General features: G+C 47.8%; 1 protein-coding gene across 1 annotated transcript in view; it reads right to left on the bottom strand.

Annotated features, from left to right (window-relative positions):
* Positions 1–18,162, bottom strand: part of LOC129846953 (poly(A)-specific ribonuclease PARN-like) — a 32,426-nt gene that overhangs the window by 11,337 nt on the left and 2,927 nt on the right. Inside the window, exons 4-17 of the mRNA XM_055914770.1 lie at positions 17,726–17,793; positions 17,177–17,258; positions 16,945–17,005; positions 16,297–16,462; positions 15,556–15,618; positions 15,315–15,353; positions 14,879–14,921; positions 14,328–14,408; positions 13,937–13,993; positions 13,649–13,726; positions 10,199–10,242; positions 6,582–6,624; positions 6,400–6,475; positions 2,876–2,986 (exon numbers count right to left, since the gene is read on the bottom strand). Of these exons, the coding sequence (XP_055770745.1) occupies positions 2,876–2,986; positions 6,400–6,475; positions 6,582–6,624; positions 10,199–10,242; positions 13,649–13,726; positions 13,937–13,993; positions 14,328–14,408; positions 14,879–14,921; positions 15,315–15,353; positions 15,556–15,618; positions 16,297–16,462; positions 16,945–17,005; positions 17,177–17,258; positions 17,726–17,793 (1,012 nt within the window). The remainder of the gene's footprint in view (positions 1–2,875; positions 2,987–6,399; positions 6,476–6,581; positions 6,625–10,198; positions 10,243–13,648; positions 13,727–13,936; positions 13,994–14,327; positions 14,409–14,878; positions 14,922–15,314; positions 15,354–15,555; positions 15,619–16,296; positions 16,463–16,944; positions 17,006–17,176; positions 17,259–17,725; positions 17,794–18,162) is intronic.

Here is an 18,162-nt window from a genome sequence, read left to right as displayed (position 1 = left end):
CTCCATGAAGGACTTAGGGTAGGAAACACTGTCCTCCAGGAAGGACTTAGGGTAGGAAGCACTGTCCTCCAGGAAGGACTTAGGGTAGGAAACACTTCACTGTCCTCCAGGAAGGACTTAGGGTAGGAAACACTTCACTGTCCTCCATGAAGGACTTAGGGTAGGAAACACTTCACTGTCCTCCATGGAGGACTTAGGGTAGGAAACACTTCACTGTCCTCCGTGAAGGACTTAGGGTAGGAAACACTTCACTGTCCTCCATGAAGGACTTAGGGTAGGAAACACTGTCCTCCAGGAAGGACTTAGGGTAGGAAGCACTGTCCTCCAGGAAGGACTTAGGGTAGGAAGCACTGTCCTCCAGGAAGGACTTAGGGTAGGAAACACTTCACTGTCCTCCAGGAAGGACTTAGGGTAGGAAACACTTCACTGTCCTCCAGGAAGGACTTAGGGTAGGAAACACTTCACTGTCCTCCATCAAGGACTTAGGGTAGGAAACACTTCACTGTCCTCCATCAAGGACTTAGGGTAGGAAACACTTCACTGTCCTCCATCAAGGACTTAGGGTAGGAAACACTTCACTGTCCTCCATCAAGGACTTAGGGTAGGAAACACTTCACTGTCCTCCATCAAGGACTTAGGGTAGGAAACACTTCACTGTCCTCCATCAAGGACTTAGGGTAGGAAACACTTCACTGTCCTCAATCAAGGACTTAGGGTAGGAAACACTTCACTGTCCTCAATCAAGGACTTAGGGTAGGAAACACTTCACTGTCCTTCATCAAGGACTTAGGGTAGGAAACACTTCACTGTCCTCCATCAAGGACTTAGGGTAGGAAACACTTCACTGTCCTCCATCAAGGACTTAGGGTAGGAAACACTTCACTGTCCTCCATCAAGGACTTAGGGTAGGAAACACTTCACTGTCCTCCATCAAGGACTTAGGGTAGGAAACACTTCACTGTCCTCCATCAAGGACTTAGGGTAGGAAACACTTCACTGTCCTCCATCAAGGACTTAGGGTAGGAAACACTTCACTGTCCTCCATCAAGGACTTAGGGTAGGAAACACTTCACTGTCCTCCATCAAGGACTTAGGGTAGGAAACACTTCACTGTCCTCCATCAAGGACTTAGGGTAGGAAACACTTCACTGTCCTCCATCAAGGACTTAGGGTAGGAAACACTTCACTGTCCTCCATCAAGGACTTAGGGTAGGAAACACTTCACTGTCCTCCATCAAGGACTTAGGGTAGGAAGCACTTCACTGTCCTCCATCAAGGACTTAGGGTAGGAAGCACTGTCCTCCAGGAAGGACTTAGGGTAGGAAGCACTGTCCTCCAGGAAGGACTTAGGGTAGGAAACACTTCACTGTCCTCCATGAAGGACTTAGGGTAGGAAACACTTCACTGTCCTCCATCAAGGACTTAGGGTAGGAAACACTTCACTGTCCTCCATCAAGGACTTAGGGTAGGAAACACTTCACTGTCCTCCATCAAGGACTTAGGGTAGGAAACACTTCACTGTCCTCCATCAAGGACTTAGGGTAGGAAACACTTCACTGTCCTCCATCAAGGACTTAGGGTAGGAAACACTTCACTGTCCTCCATCAAGGACTTAGGGTAGGAAACACTTCACTGTCCTCCATCAAGGACTTAGGGTAGGAAACACTTCACTGTCCTCCATGAAGGACTTAGGGTAGGATACACTTCCCTGTCCTCCATGAAGGACTTAGGGTAGGATACACTTCCCTGTCCTCCATGAAGGACTTAGGGTAGGAAACACTTCACTGTCCTCAATGGAAAGGTGGCTGTCGAGGAGGACTTCCGTTCCCTACTAACCAATTGACATCTTTGACCACAGGAGGAGGGAAAGAAGGAGAGCAGACTTTTGCCCAAATGAAAAAAGGCCATTGAAGTACAGGCCAGCGGCGTAGGCTTAGAGCCACGGGCCAGCGGCGTAGGCTTAGAGCCACGGGCCAGCGGCGTAGGCTTAGAGCCACGGGCCAGCGGCGTAGGCTTAGAGCCACGGGCCAGCGGCGTAGGCTTAGAGCCACGGGCCAGCGGCGTAGGCTTAGAGCCACGGGCCAGCGGCGTAGGCTTAGAGCCACGGGCCAGCGGCGTAGGCTTAGAGCCACGGGCCAGCGGCGTAGGGTTAGAGCCACGGGCCAGCGGCGTAGGGTTAGAGCCACGGGCCAGCGGCGTAGGGTTAGAGCCACGGGCCAGCGGCGTAGGGTTAGAGCCACGGGCCAGCGGCGTAGGGTTAGAGCCACGGGCCAGCGGCGTAGGGTTAGAGCCACGGGCCAGCGGCGTAGGGTTAGAGCCACGGGCCAGCGGCGTAGGGTTAGAGCCACGGGCCAGCGGCGTAGGGTTAGAGCCACGGGCCAGCGGCGTAGGGTTAGAGCCACGGGCCAGCGGCGTAGGGTTAGAGCCACGGGCCAGCGGCGTAGGGTTAGAGCCACGGGCCAGCGGCGTAGGGTTAGAGCCACGGGCCAGCGGTGTAGGGTTAGAGCAACGGGCCAGCGGTGTAGGGTTAGAGCAACGGGCCAGCAGTGTAGGGTTAGAGCAATGGGCCAGCAGTGTGGTCCCGTGTGGCTCAGTTGGTAGAGCATGGCGCTTGCAACGCCAGGGTTGTGGGTTCAATTCCCACGGGGGGACCAGGGTTCAATTCCCACGGGGGGGACCAGGATGAATATGTATGAACTTTCCAATTTGTAAGTCGCTCTGGATAAGAGCGTCTGCTAAATGACTTAAATGTAAATGTTAAATGTGTAGGGTTAGAGCAACAGTAGGATTAATAGTAGTAGAGAGAGCAGAGACAATAGCGGTATACAGTGTAAAAGGTAGTACCTATAGCGGTATACAGTGTAAAAGGTAGTACCTAGGTAGTTGGCCATGGAGATGAAGCAGAGGCCAGTGATATAGGCATCGTAGCCCGCCTCGTGGAGCTGTTCCTGGGCTGTATCGTAGCTGGGGAACCCCTCCGCCGTTACTGGACCACGGAGGAAAGAAGCAGGGATAAATCAGACACTACATTAGCCGTGGACGGAGACCTGTCCTATTCTACTGTAATCAGACATGGACCTGTCCTATTCTACTGTAATCAGACATTACATTAGCCATGGACAGAGACCGGTCCTATTTTACTGACGTACATAGGTATATAACGTAAGTACATGACGTAATGACGACACGCACGACACAGAACAAAAATACAGCGCGACACAGAACAAAAATACAGCGCGACACAGAACAAAAATACAGCGCGACACAGAACAAAAATACAGCGCGACACAGAACAAAAATACAGCGCGACACAGAACAAAACCAGAAACACAGTAAATGCACACTTCCAACAACTAAACAACTTCAAGTCGAGCAGTCATTTGAAAGAGTAATTACATTTCAGCGAGACAACTCAAAAGGCGAAATCCATTAACGCCAAGATAACGGAATTCATGATGCTGCTTGCTATGGGCGTCACGACTTCCATTTGGACCAGCGATGTCAGCCCCATGGGCATGCGGAGTCTGACAGCACAGTGGGTCGATGAGGATTTCCTACTGAGAAAAAGCCGTATTGCTCAAGAATGTGCAGGTTCTCATACCACTGCTGCCGTTTCAATGGCATTTGAGAACATGTTTAAAACATGAACACACTCCTAGCGCCATTCAAACAACTGACTGGAGAAATAAGCTCATCAACTGCGTCTGCAGCAGACGTGATGCCCCTCTGTCATGGCATTGAAACGCCTGCTCAACAAAACTGACGACACAGACCGTGGGGTTAACTTGAAAAAGTACTCGAAGCTGTGAACAAGCGATTCGGTGGCATTCTCTCTGAGCCTCTTTACGGTGTCGCCACCATGCTCAATGCTAGGTACAAGGACCGCTACTTCGATGCAGACAAGAAACAGGGTTTACGTGAAATGTTAGCTGGACAAGATGGAAAGCTCTTCATTTCTTTTCGACTCGCGGTAACGGCCCGTGGTTCGACGTCGATAGTTGTTTAGCAGTTCAAAGAAATGTCGTTAACATGAATTTACATGACCTACAGCATGGTCAAGCAACTTTTTGTTACGTGCTAAATGATTTGTGGACATCACCAGACAGATGTTGCTGTCCGGTTTTGTGATGAAACAAAAAAAAAGTGTGTTTGAATTCATTCTGCCACTGTGTTATTGTCTGGGCCTTAGGCCTATATAACACAGTGGCAAGGCATATGAACTAACAGGTTACAGAGCGAACAAAGCAATTATCACAATAGGTTTTTTCCCCATGAGCTTGGCCTCATTTCTATTACAGCATATTGATGACTAATTCATATTCCATTCACCCAGTTCAATGTAACATCAATAGGTTTAGGCTACTACATGATACTCAAATTGTCCCTGTGCCCATCATGAGGTTGCTACAACACAGGTGCACACAGGTGGAGATAAACATTTGAGGTGACCGTGACACATTGAACAATGCCTTGCACACTCTTGCCTGCATCTGGCGGATGTAATCATTAGTCCAAGTTAGATAGAAAAGTTTCTATTGGACAAATTCAGGTATGTTAAACCTCGTTTTGTTCCATTTGCTTTTTTTAAAGAAAAGTAAACAGAATCGGATAAATTAATACACCCCCTTATCACGTGTTGACTTTCATAGCAGCCACGTTGTATTCCTTCTCACATTCGCTCTCCTCCTCTCATCCCTTCGCTTGTGGACTTCAATGCACAACACATCAGCTGTGTGTGACCAGGCGAAAAACAACCTTCCAAGCCATACCATATACCCGCTACACAAGATCTACATCGTTGTCACATATTAGCTAAAGTAATGTCATAGTCAACATAGCTAATAGAACCAACACGTTAGTAAACCAGCTACAATCATGCAGTCACGTTACAGTGTACAGCCAGTAAGTAATTTAGCAGTTACACAAGCGAGCCCCGGTGGCAATATAAGTAAAACCAAAAGCTTGACTTGGAAGAGTTCCAGTGTTGTGTTGGATAGTCACAGCCAGCTAGCTAACATAGCATCCCTCTGTTTGAGCAGCGTGTTTCAGTAGGCTAAACTAGGTAACTGCATTTGCTAGCTACGCGAGTAAAACTGAATAACTCATCTCTAGCTTCTTTATTTTGGAAGAAATTCCTTTGTTCAAAAAAAAATTCAACTATTGTATTTCTCTCTTTGAGTCAACTATTCACCGCAGTGCTAGCTAGCTGTAGCTTCTACTTTCAGTACTAGATTCTGACATTCTCTGATCCTTTGATTGGATGGACAACATGTCAGTTCAGTTCATACAAGAGCTCTGATAGGTTGGAGGACGTCCTCCGGAAGTTGTCATAATTACTGTGTAAGTCTATGGAAGGGGGTGAGAACCATAAGCCGAAAACCATGAACCAAAACATGCACCCATTGCGGTCCCGAGGATAGAGTTTGGGGAACGCTGACATGAGTTGGTTATACGTTTAATTTTTTTCTGGCTCTGCTTCCCCAGTGATTTTGTCCACACACTGCTACTGCTTGCAACCCAAAATCTAATGATGATAAACTTACATTTTTATTAGTACATGGTCCCATACAATAATCTGTACTCCTAATAAAAGAGACCCCACTGCAGTTGTCCTGGGGTCGCTTCCCCGACTTTGAATACCACTGCATTACAGTATCTACACAGGTCCTATAGATCAATGGTTCTACCTCGGTTAAAATACCAAGTATATTTTGCTCTCTCCGGAGTACCCCTGAAATACTCCCTCTTGCTTTTTAACAGTAAGCCTATGGTATTAGGAGCCTTCTCAAGCACCCCGTGTAGATAGGTCTAGTACCGCCAGGGGCTCCAAGTACCCCTGGTTGAGAACCACTGCTATAGAATCTTGTCCTTTACTATATACAATATAGGTTGAGTAAGTTAGAATTTTGTACACAAATGTACCACCATTTCTATTATATGTTAAAAGTTGTATGATTTAGTTCACGTGATGTAGTTATTTTGTTAGATACTCCTCCCTATTAGCTGAAATCGTATTTTTTTCAAAGTCATTTTAGCCTTTGCATCAGGTGTCCGAGCGCCAGATGTAGCTTTTGAATTAACTTCCTGTTCCTTTAACATGGTGTAGTTGTCATGTTCTCTTACCAACTTCCTGTTCCTTTAACATGGTGTAGTTGTCATGTTCTCTTACCAACTTCCTGTTCCTTTAACATGGTGTAGTTGTCATGTTCTCTTACCAACTTCCTGTTCCTTTAACATGGTGTAGTTGTCATGTTCTCATACCAACTTCCTGTTCCTTTAACATGGTGTAGTTGTCATGTTCTCTTACCAACTTCCTGTTCCTTTAACATGGTGTAGTTGTCATGTTCTCTTACCAACTTCCTGTTCCTTTAACATGGTGTAGATCGCATGTTCTCTTACCAACTTTCGGAGATTTGAAGGGGCTCTCTTTCAGCTGTTTCTGCAGCTCTGCTAGAGATGTGATGTTGATCAACTCCTAGAAGGGTTCAAATAAAGTCACAATAAATATTCTTCAGACTTCCACAGGGAGTTTCATGACATCCTTTTTTAACCTGACATCTAAATACTTGAACTAGTTTTACCTTGAAAGGTTGCGTAGTGGCCATGAGCTTGGTGTCCAACAGCCTGAGGAAACAATAGAGAAAATACTTGGTCCATTGGTTAGAGAGGAACATCTGCCTTTACCAACACCACCACATACACACGCGACGCGTCGAGGGGGAGGGCGACGCGTCGAGGGGGAGGGCGACGCGTCGAGGGGGAGGGCGACGCGTCGAGGGGGAGGGCGACGCGTCGAGGGGGAGGGCGACGCGTCGAGGGGGAGGGCGACGCGTCGAGGGGGAGGGCACCGGGTCAGACGCAGAGCAGAGCTCCTGGATGAAAAACGTGGTGGGTTAAGTGCCTTGGCCTTCACAATGGCAGGAGATGGTACATAGAATCAGATCAGCAGCCTTCCAGCTGACAGTTCATTCCCATGCGTGTCACCGGCTCTTCCAGCTGCTGGTCCCCCTCTCCAACCTCTGGGCTACTGGAGAGGTTTCTAGATCAACAGTGCACCAGATAAATACACCGACTCCCAGAGAGGTTAGGTCAAAGTAGTGGGAAGCCTTGTCGGCGCCAGAACGGCCCATAGAGAGAAGTAGTAGCAGTATGTCTTTACCCGGGGGAAGACCCACCGACACCCCGACGCAGCAGAATGTATTTACCCGGGGAAGACCCACCGACACAGCAGAATGTATTTACCCGGGGAAGACCCACCGACACAGCAGAATGTATTTACCAGGGGAAGACCCACCGACACAGCAGAATGTATTTACCCGGGGAAGACCCACCGACACAGCAGAATGTATTTACCCGGGGAAGACCCACCGACACCCCGACACAGCAGAATGTATTTACCAGGGGAAGACCCACCGACGCAGCAGAATGTATTTACCAGGGGAAGACCCACCGACACCCCGACACAGCAGAATGTATTTACCAGGGGAAGACCCACCGACACAGCAGAATGTATTTACCAGGGGAAGACCCACCGACACAGCAGAATGTATTTACCAGGGGAAGACCCACCGACACAGCAGAATGTATTTACCCGGGGAAGACCCACCGACACCCCGACACAGCAGAATGTATTTACCCGGGGAAGACCCACCGACACCCTGACGCAGCAGAATGTATTTACCAGGGGAAGACCCACCGAAACCCTGACGCAGCAGAATGTATTTACCCGGGGAAGACCCACCGACACCCCGACACAGCAGAATGTATTTACCAGGGGAAGACCCACCGACACCCTGACGCAGCAGAATGTATTTACCAGGGGAAGACCCACCGAAACCCTGACGCAGCAGAATGTATTTACCAGGGGAAGACCCACCGAAACCCTGACGCAGCAGAATGTATTTACCAGGGGAAGACCCACCGACACAGCAGAATGTATTTACCCGGGGAAGACCCACCGAAACCCTGACGCAGCAGAATGTATTTACCAGGGGAAGACCCACCGACACAGCAGAATGTATTTACCCGGGGAAGACCCACCGAAACCCCGACGCAGCAGAATGTATTTACCCGGGGAAGACCCACCGACACCGACGCAGCAGAATGTATTTACCAGGGGAAGACCCACCGACACCCCGACGCAGCAGAATGTATTTACCAGGGGAAGACCCACCGACACCCCGACGCAGCAGAATGTATTTACCCGGGGAAGACCCACCGAAACCCCGACGCAGCAGAATGTATTTACCCGGGGAAGACCCACCGAAACCCCGACGCAGCAGAATGTATTTACCCGGGGAAGACCCACCGAAACCCCGACGCAGCAGAATGTATTTACCCGGGGAAGACCCACCGACACAGCAGAATGTATTTACCCGGGGAAGACCCACCGACACAGCAGAATGTATTTACCCGGGGAAGACCCACCGACGCAGCAGAATGTATTTACCCGGGGAAGACCCACCGACACCCCGACGCAGCAGAATGTATTTACCAGGGGAAGACCCACCGACACAGCAGAATGTATTTACCCGGGGAAGACCCACCGAAACCCTGACGCAGCAGAATGTATTTACCCGGGGAAGACCAACCGAAACCCTGACGCAGCAGAATGTATTTACCAGGGGAAGACCCACCGAAACCCTGACGCAGCAGAATGTATTTACCCGGGGAAGACCCACCGAAACCCTGACGCAGCAGAATGTATTTACCAGGGGAAGACCCACCGAAACCCTGACGCAGCAGAATGTATTTACCCGGGGAAGACCCACCGAAACCCTGACGCAGCAGAATGTATTTACCCGGGGAAGACCCACCGAAACCCCGACGCAGCAGAATGTATTTACCCGGGGAAGAACCACCGAAACCCTGACGCAGCAGAATGTATTTACCAGGGGAAGACCCACCGAAACCCTGACGCAGCAGAATGTATTTACCCGGGGAAGAACCACCGAAACCCTGACGCAGCAGAATGTATTTACCCGGGGAAGACCCACCGAAACCCTGACGCAGCAGAATGTATTTACCAGGGGAAGACCCACCGACACAGCAGAATGTATTTACCCGGGGAAGACCCACCGAAACCCCGACACAGCAGAATGTATTTACCAGGGGAAGACCCACCGACACAGCAGAATGTATTTACCCGGGGAAGACCCACCGAAACCCCGACACAGCAGAATGTATTTACCAGGGGAAGACCCACCGACGCAGCAGAATGTATTTACCAGGGGAAGACCCACCGACACCCCGACACCCCAGAATGTATTTACCCGGGGAAGACCCACCGACACAGCAGAATGTATTTACCCGGGGAAGACCCACCGAAACCCTGACGCAGCAGAATGTATTTACCCGGGGAAGACCCACCGAAACCCTGACGCAGCAGAATGTATTTACCCGGGGAAGACCCACCGAAACCCTGACGCAGCAGAATGTATTTACCCGGGGAAGACCCACCGAAACCCCGACGCAGCAGAATGTATTTACCCGGGGAAGAACCACCGAAACCCTGACGCAGCAGAATGTATTTACCAGGGGAAGACCCACCGAAACCCTGACGCAGCAGAATGTATTTACCCGGGGAAGACCCACCGAAACCCTGACGCAGCAGAATGTATTTACCCGGGGAAGACCCACCGAAACCCTGACGCAGCAGAATGTATTTACCAGGGGAAGACACCCCGACGCAGCAGAATGTATTTACCCGGGGAAGACCCACCGACACCCCGACGCAGCAGAATGTATTTACCCGGGGAAGACCCACCGACACAGCAGAATGTATTTACCCGGGGAAGACCCACCGACACCCCGACACAGCAGAATGTATTTACCAGGGGAAGACCCACCGACGCAGCAGAATGTATTTACCAGGGGAAGACCCACCGACACCCCGACACCCCAGAATGTATTTACCCGGGGAAGACCCACCGACGCAGCAGAATGTATTTACCAGGGGAAGACCCACCGACACAGCAGAATGTATTTACCAGGGGAAGACCCACCGACACCCTGACGCAGCAGAATGTATTTACCCGGGGAAGACCCACCGACACCCCGACACCCCAGAATGTATTTACCCGGGGAAGACCCACCGACGCAGCAGAATGTATTTACCAGGGGAAGACCCACCGACACAGCAGAATGTATTTACCAGGGGAAGACCCACCAAAACCCCGACGCAGCAGAATGTATTTACCTGGGGAAGACACACTGAGTGACTTCTTTAAAGTCATTCAAGTCCTGTGGGGGAAGAAAGAAAATACTTTGTCAAATAGAAAAGATACAAGGTTCTTCCAAAACACAGTGTTTCCGATTTCCAAAACACAGTGTTTCCGATTTCCAAAACACCGTGTTTCCGATTTCCAAAACACCGTGTTTCCGATTTCCAAAACACCGTGTTTCCGATTTCCAAAACACCGTGTTTCCGATTTCCAAAACACCGTGTTTCCGATTTCCAAAACACCGTGTTTCCGATTTCCAAAACACCGTGTTTCCGATTTCCAAAACACCGTGTTTCCGATTTCCAAAACACCGTGTTTCCGATTTCCAAAACACCGTGTTTCCGATTTCCAAAACACCGTGTTTCCTATTTCCAAAACACCGTGTTTCCTATTTCCAAAACACCGTGTTTCCTATTTCCAAAACACCGTGTTTCCTATTTCCAAAACACCGTGTTTCCTATTTCCAAAACACCGTGTTTCCTATTTCCAAAACACCGTGTTTCCTATTTCCAAAACACCGTGTTTCCTATTTCCAAAACACCGTGTTTCCTATTTCCAAAACACCGTGTTTCCTATTTCCAAAACACCGTGTTTCCTATTTCCAAAACACCGTGTTTCCTATTTCCAAAACACCGTGTTTCCTATTTCCAAAACACCGTGTTTCCTATTTCCAAAACACCGTGTTTCCTATTTCCAAAACACCGTGTTTCCTATTTCCAAAACACCGTGTTTCCTATTTCCAAAACACCGTGTTTCCTATTTCCAAAACACCGTGTTTCCTATTTCCAAAACACCGTGTTTCCTATTTCCAAAACACCGTGTTTCCTATTTCCAAAACACCGTGTTTCCTATTTCCAAAACACCGTGTTTCCTATTTCCAAAACACCGTGTTTCCTATTTCCAAAACACCGTGTTTCCTATTTCCAAAACACCGTGTTTCCTATTTCCAAAACACCGTGTTTCCTATTTCCAAAACACCGTGTTTCCTATTTCCAAAACACCGTGTTTCCTATTTCCAAAACACCGTGTTTCCTATTTCCAAAACACCGTGTTTCCTATTTCCAAAACACCGTGTTTCCGGCCTCATTCCGTCAGTAGAGGACGCCTGGTTATTCTTTAAAAGTACTTTCCTCACAATCTTAAATAAGCATGCCCCATTCAAAAAGTGTAGAACCAGGAACAGATATAGCCCTTGGTTCACTCCAGACCTGACTGCCCTTGACTAGCACAAAAACATCCTGTGGCGTACTGAATTAGCATCGAATAGACCCTGCGATATGCAACTTTTCAGGGAAGATAGGAACCAATATACACAGGCAGTTAGGAAAGCTAAGGCTAGCTTTTTCAAACAGAAATTTGCATCCTGCAGCACAAACTTCAAAAAGTTCTGGGACACTGTAAAGTCCATGGAGAATAAGAGCACCTCCTCCCATGCTTTCCACCTGGCCACCCCCCGGTCAACAGCCCTGCACCCCCCACAGCAATTTGCCCAAGCCTCCCCCATTTCTCCTTCACCAAAATCCTGATAGCTGATGTTCTGAAAGAGCTGAAAAATCTGGACCCCTACAAATCAGCCAGATTAGACAATCTGGACCCTCTCTAAAATTATCAGCCGAAATTGTTGCAACCCCTATTACTAGCCTGTTCAACCTCTCTTTCGTATCGTCTGAGATTCCCAAAGATTGGAAAGCTGCCGCGGTCATCCCCCTCTTCAAAGGGGGTGACACTCTAGACCCAATCTGCTACAGACCTATATATATATCCTACCCTGCCTTTCAAAGGTCTTCGAAAGCCAAGTTAATAAACAGATCACCGACCATTTCGAATCCCACCGTACCTTCTCCGCTATGCAATCTGGTTTCCGAGCTGGTCATGGGTGCACCTCAGCCACGCTCAAGGTCCTAAATGAAATCATAACCTCCATCGATAGGAACCAATACTGTGCAGCTGTATTCAACGACCTGGCCAAGGCTTTCGACTGTCAATCACCATATTCTTATCGGCAGACTCAACAGCCTTGGTTTCTCAAATGATTGCCTCGCCTGGTTCACCAACTACTTATCAGACAGTTCAGTGTGTCAAATCGGAGGGCCCGTTGTCCGGACCTCTGGCAGTCTATGGGGGTACCACAGGGTTCAATTCTCGGGCCGACTCTTTTCTCTGTATACATCAATGATGTTGCTCTTGCTGCTGGTGATTCTCAGATCCACCTCTACGCAGACGATACCACTCCGAATACTTCTGGCCCTTCTCTTGACACTTAAACCTCCAGACAAGCTTCAATGCCATACAACTCTCCTTCCGGGGCCTCCAACTGCCCTTAAATCCAAATAAAACTAAATGCATGCTTTTCAACCGATCGCTACCAGCACATGCCCGCCCATCCAGCATCACTACTCTGGACGGTTCTGACATCTACAAATACCTAGGTGTCTGGTTAGACTGTAAACTCTCCTTCCAGACTCACATTAAGCATCTCCAATACAAAATTACATCTAGAATCGGCTTCCTATTTCGCAACAAAGCATCCTTCACTCATACTACCAAACATATCCTCGTAAAACTGACTACCCTACCGATCCTCGACGTCATTTACAAAATAACCTTCAACACTCTACTCAGCAAAATGGATGCAGTCACAGTGCCATCCGTTTTGTCATCAAAGCCCCATATACCACCCACCTGTACACTATCGTTGGCTGGCCCTCGCTTCATATTCGTCGCCAAACCCACTGGCTCCAGGTCATCTATAAATCTTTGCTAGGTAAAGCCCCGCCTTATCTCAGCTCACTGGTCACCATAGCAGCACCCACCCGTAGCACGCGCTGCAGCAGGTATATTTCACTGGTCCCCCCAAAGCCAATTCCTCCTTTCCTTCCAGTTCTCTGCTGCCAATGACTGGAGCGAATTGCAAAAATCACTGAAGCTGAAGACTCATATCTCCCTCACTAACTTTAAGTATCAACTGTCAGAGCAGCTCACAGATCACTGCACCTGTACATAGCCCATCTGTAAATAGTACACCTTATCCCCATACATATTATATTTTTTTTTTGCTCCTTTGCACCCCAGTATCTCTACTTGCACATTCATCTTCTGTACATCTACCATTCCAGTGTTTAATTGCTAAATTGTAATTACTTCGCAACTATGGCCTATTTATTGCCTTACTTCCCTAATCTTACCTCATTTGCACACACTGTATATAGACTTTTTCCCTATTGTGTTATTGACTATGTTTGTTTATTCCATGTGTAACTCCGTGTTGTTGTTTGTGTCGCACTGCTTTGCTTTATCTTGGCCAGGTCGCAGTTGTAAATGAGAACTTGTTCTCAACTGGCCTACTTGGTTAAATAAAGGTATAAATAAATAAAACAATGAAAAGAATGAACCATTGTGTTTATATAAATGGTGCGTGTTTGTACCTCTGGCAGTACGCAGTAGAACTGATGGATGGTGTGCATGACGTCCAGCAGCATGTTGTGGCCAACCACCAACTTTCCCTGGGTTGGAGAGAGGGGGAAAAGAGATGAGTCCCATCCTAAAAGTATAGCGCCCAAGAGAGATAAAGGAGAACTCACTCAACTACAATATTCCTTATAGTTTCAGTGCTGGATTGCAAAGGCAGTTGGCATATACTGTACATCGTAACATAACAGAAGACACAGATTAAAACTAAAACAAGTTGACAACAGGTTGTCAGGGTAACTCACAGATTTGGAGATGGCGTGTATGACCCTGGAGAATCCCACAGCGTCATTCAGCTCCTCCTGGAGGGATTGACGAGGGTCATGTTCAGTAGGAAACACAGCAAAACATTGCAAAGAAACTACAAAAGGAATGTCTCTTATTGGACAAGTCATCTCCCAGGTTCAAAACGTTGCCCCTCCTGACCGTGTTTCTTCGGGGGGGGGGGGGGGGGTTGGAACATTTCAAGAAGAAATGTTCCGTCTCTGCTTTTTAGATCCAGTAGAAGGACATTCATCTGGTCATGTGATTTAGGAGTTAGTGTGTTCAGAGTGGTTCCATCTAGAACACCACAGGGAGAAATGATCTGGAATGTTGGTTCGCTTTGTAGAAAGACAAGAGTGGAAGGAACGTCACCTGTTCTCTCTCCTGTTTCTGCCGTTCTCTCCTCTTCCGCTCCTCGTCGTCCACCTTGCTGATCTGGATGTAACGCTCTTTCTGAAACACCGTATATCATCACATGATACAGCTGTCTATGATGTACATCAACACACACCTACTGGTTATATAACACCTACTGACTGGAGACAAGCCCACAGCATCACTCACATCACATGATAGTATTTCTGTACTCTAAGCATTGTGTTATTCCTTCTAGATCTGGATGAGACCTAGAACACTGGCAGGCGGTCAGACCTAGAACACTGGCAGGCGGTCAGACCTAGAACACTGGCAGGCGGTCAGACCTAGAACACTGGCAGGCGGTCAGACCTAGAACACTGGCAGGCGGTCAGACCTAGAACACTGGCAGGCGGTCAGACTAGAACACTGGCAGGCGGTCAGACTAGAACACTGGCAGGCGGTCAGACTAGAACACTAGGGCTCTGGAATAGATCAAATACATGGACTGGCTGGGGGTCCCCCCCGAGGAGAGGTTTGAGAACCACTGATCTAGCTGGCAGACTGACCTTCTCTGTCTCCAAGGTCTCAACATGAAGGCCCTTTGGGAACCTATAGGAGATTAGATCAACATTATCCTTCTATAAAGATATGTCATCTCTGTACAATATACAACATTAACTGTGACTAAGCAGCGTTAAAACTACAGTTATAAACCCCAATTCATTTGTTTTAGAAATAGCCCTTTGGGAACCTATAGGAGATTAGATCAACATTATCCTTCTATAAAGATATGTCATCTCTGTACAATATACAACATTAACTGTGACTAAGCAGCGTTAAAACTACAGTTATAAACCCCAATTCATTTGTTTTAGAAATAGCAGAAAGTAAACAAACAATTTAAAAAGTGGATTTCATTCATCTCCCTGTATTGACGGGGTGGAACACTGAATCTGCAGAGTTCTAGAACATTGCTGCTCCTGAAGGACAGGAAGTACTTACTTGGAGTTGAGTGTTTGGTAGATCAGCTTCCTCTGAAACCTGGAGTGGAGCAGAGAACAGGGGGAAAGGAGCTTTTTAATAAACAAAACCATGGTCAATGTTGCTGGGGGATCAGGAGAGCCATGTTAACTTGGTAAAGCCCTTTGAGACTGAAGAGAAAAGTGTTGTATAAATGCACATTTCTCTCACACACACACTTATACACACATTTACACACACACAGTCACACACGTTTCTTTACCCAGTGCAGGGCTCCAGGTCCACAGTCTTCTCTGAGGTAGTGAACAGAGACTCCACCTTCCCTCTGCAAGGGACAAAAGGAAAGACTTAACAAAACGACTACAGGGTTGCATTCAGGGCTGGAGCTGAAGGCTGGTGTCTGGACTGTTACCATGGATTTCTGCTCCGCTAGACATAAATCAGTACCATGTGACCACACTGCGGACCGTAGGACGGGTTCCGCACTGAGGCTATAACACCCGTTTGGAGGAGTTTAAACCATGCCTTATATGAAGGACAACTATGGAGGAACTGGTGTCAGCAGGTGGCTAGGGAGGGAAAGGGGCTAGTGGTGGCTGGAGGAACTGGTGTCAGCAGGTGGCTAGGGAGGGAAAGGGGCTGGTGGTGGCTGGAGGAACTGGTGTCAGCAGGTGGCTAGGGAGGGAAAGGGGCTGGTGGTGGCTGGAGGAACTGGTGTCAGCAGGTGGCTAGGGAGGGAAAGGGGCTGGTGGTGGCTGGAGGAACTGGTGTCAGCAGGTGGCTAGGGAGGGAAAGGGGCTGGTGGTGGCTGGAGGAACTGGTGTCAGCAGGTGGCTAGGGAGGGAAGGGGCTAGGGGTGGCTGGAGGAACTGGTGTCAGCAGGTGGCTAGGGAAGGAAAGGGGCTAATTTGGGACCAGGCTGTCATCTCTCTCACCACTCCGTTACCACATGCAACTACAATCTAAAGTTGTAACTAGAAATGGGAGTCAGGTTTAAACTTACACCACTCGTCCGATGTACTCCCTGTGCTCCTCGGGGATGCTGCCGGGGCCGTTGTTTGAGTTGAGGGAGATGTAGGAGGGGTTTCCTGATCCGTTACTCTGACTCCGCCTCTCCTCATACTGCTCCCGCAGCTGCACTTCCTCTTCTTGGTTCAGGTACGGGATCCCTACGGCAACCAGAAAAGGAGGCGGGGTTAGATGGCAGCGTGTTGGTTAGCTTAAATCATTCACTTAGTCATCTTTATTGTCCCAGTTGGGATTTCTACGGCAGCCAGAACAGGGGAGGGGCTATCTAGAGTAGCTTCAATCAATAAAATCAAATCGATCATCTTTATTGTCCCAGTTGGGATTTCTACGGCAACCAGAACAGGGGAGGGGCTAGCTAGAGTAGCTTCAATCAATAAAATCAATCGATCATCTTTATTGTCCCAGTTGGGATTTCTACGGCAACCAGAACAGGGGAGGGGCTAGATAGAGTAGCTTCAATCAATAAAATAAAATCGATCATCTTTATTGTCCCAGTTGGGATTTCTACGGCAACCAGAACAGGGGAGGGGCTAGCTAGAGTAGCTTCAATCAATAAAATCAATCGATCATCTTTATTGTCCCAGTTGGGATTTCTACGGCAACCAGACAGAATGCCACCTACCGTGACGGAACACTTTGTTGAAGTCAAAACCCTGACTGGCCAGGAAGTCTATGCTGGAACTCTGAAATAACAAACACAATCATATTTAAGGAAGCCCCCTGCCAGGGGAAATATGGGTCCTATTCTCCAGGAATGAAAGGGAAGCAAAAGGGCAGAAATGAGGAGTGAAACCTGTCCAATAAGAACTGCTTGTACCACCCAGATTAAATAAAACAGACCAAGGTTTTCTAACCTGGCAGATGAACTTGGTGTCGGGTGAGGTTCTGTTGAATGGCTTTGGGAATATATAAAAATTGAAAGTCTTTATGACGTACCTGTGAGGACAAAAACACCAGGAGAGAAAGAACAGCAGGTCAGATAGGTTAAACATTCCTATAGCCTCCTGCATAGAGATCACATCATTCAATACAGCTGACTTACGACTTCTATTTAACACTAAATCAGCCTTCTATTTCATTCTGCGGCAGACTGGTCCCAGACCTGTATTTCATACACAACCCGTTTGTTATGACAGTGTCACAACACAGCAGAGAAGAGTTGGCTAAATCACTAACTGATCTGGAGTCAGGTCAGGGGTCCTATGTGTCAAGCTTATCCAAGTAAGAGGGTCGATATAGGATCAGGTCCATATGGAATCAAATTCAGAATGATCCGAAAGGCTAAAAACTGATCCTAAATCAGCACTCCAACACTCTGAGAAGCTTCATATTAACTCAGATGTGACTCAGTTCAAAACCGACTGTGTGTTTAAGGTTAAATCTAAGAGCTAAATCACACTCACTTGGACTCCGCCTGGTCATATGTGAACGTACACAGTCCAAACTGAAACAGCAAGAAGTCCATGGAATGCTGGATAAGAGGGGGGGGGGGGTGGAGAGTCAGAGGAGTGGACAGAGAGTCAAACGTGTACATTTAAAGCAGGACCGATAGCACGTGGCCTTGTGGCCCATACATAGACTCCAGGAATCTAAAACACCCGAAAACCATGATCATATAAGAAGTTATGCGAGCTACCTCGCTATATTATTATTCATATACAGACGGAAGTTTACATACACTTAGGTTGGAGTCATTAAACGTCGTTTTTCAACCACTCCACAAATTTCTTGTTAACAAACTATAGTTTTGACAAATCGGTTAAGACATCTACTTTGTGCATGACAAGTAATTTTTCCAACGATTGTTTACAGACAGATTATTTCACTTATAAATCACTGA

The sequence above is a fragment of the Salvelinus fontinalis genome, unplaced genomic scaffold (genome assembly GCF_029448725.1).
Source record: "Salvelinus fontinalis isolate EN_2023a unplaced genomic scaffold, ASM2944872v1 scaffold_0667, whole genome shotgun sequence".
In the NCBI taxonomy this organism is placed as follows: Eukaryota; Metazoa; Chordata; class Actinopteri; order Salmoniformes; family Salmonidae; genus Salvelinus; species Salvelinus fontinalis.
The sequence above is the reverse complement of the archived record's forward strand: the minus strand, read 5'-3'. Positions and strand labels throughout refer to the sequence as shown.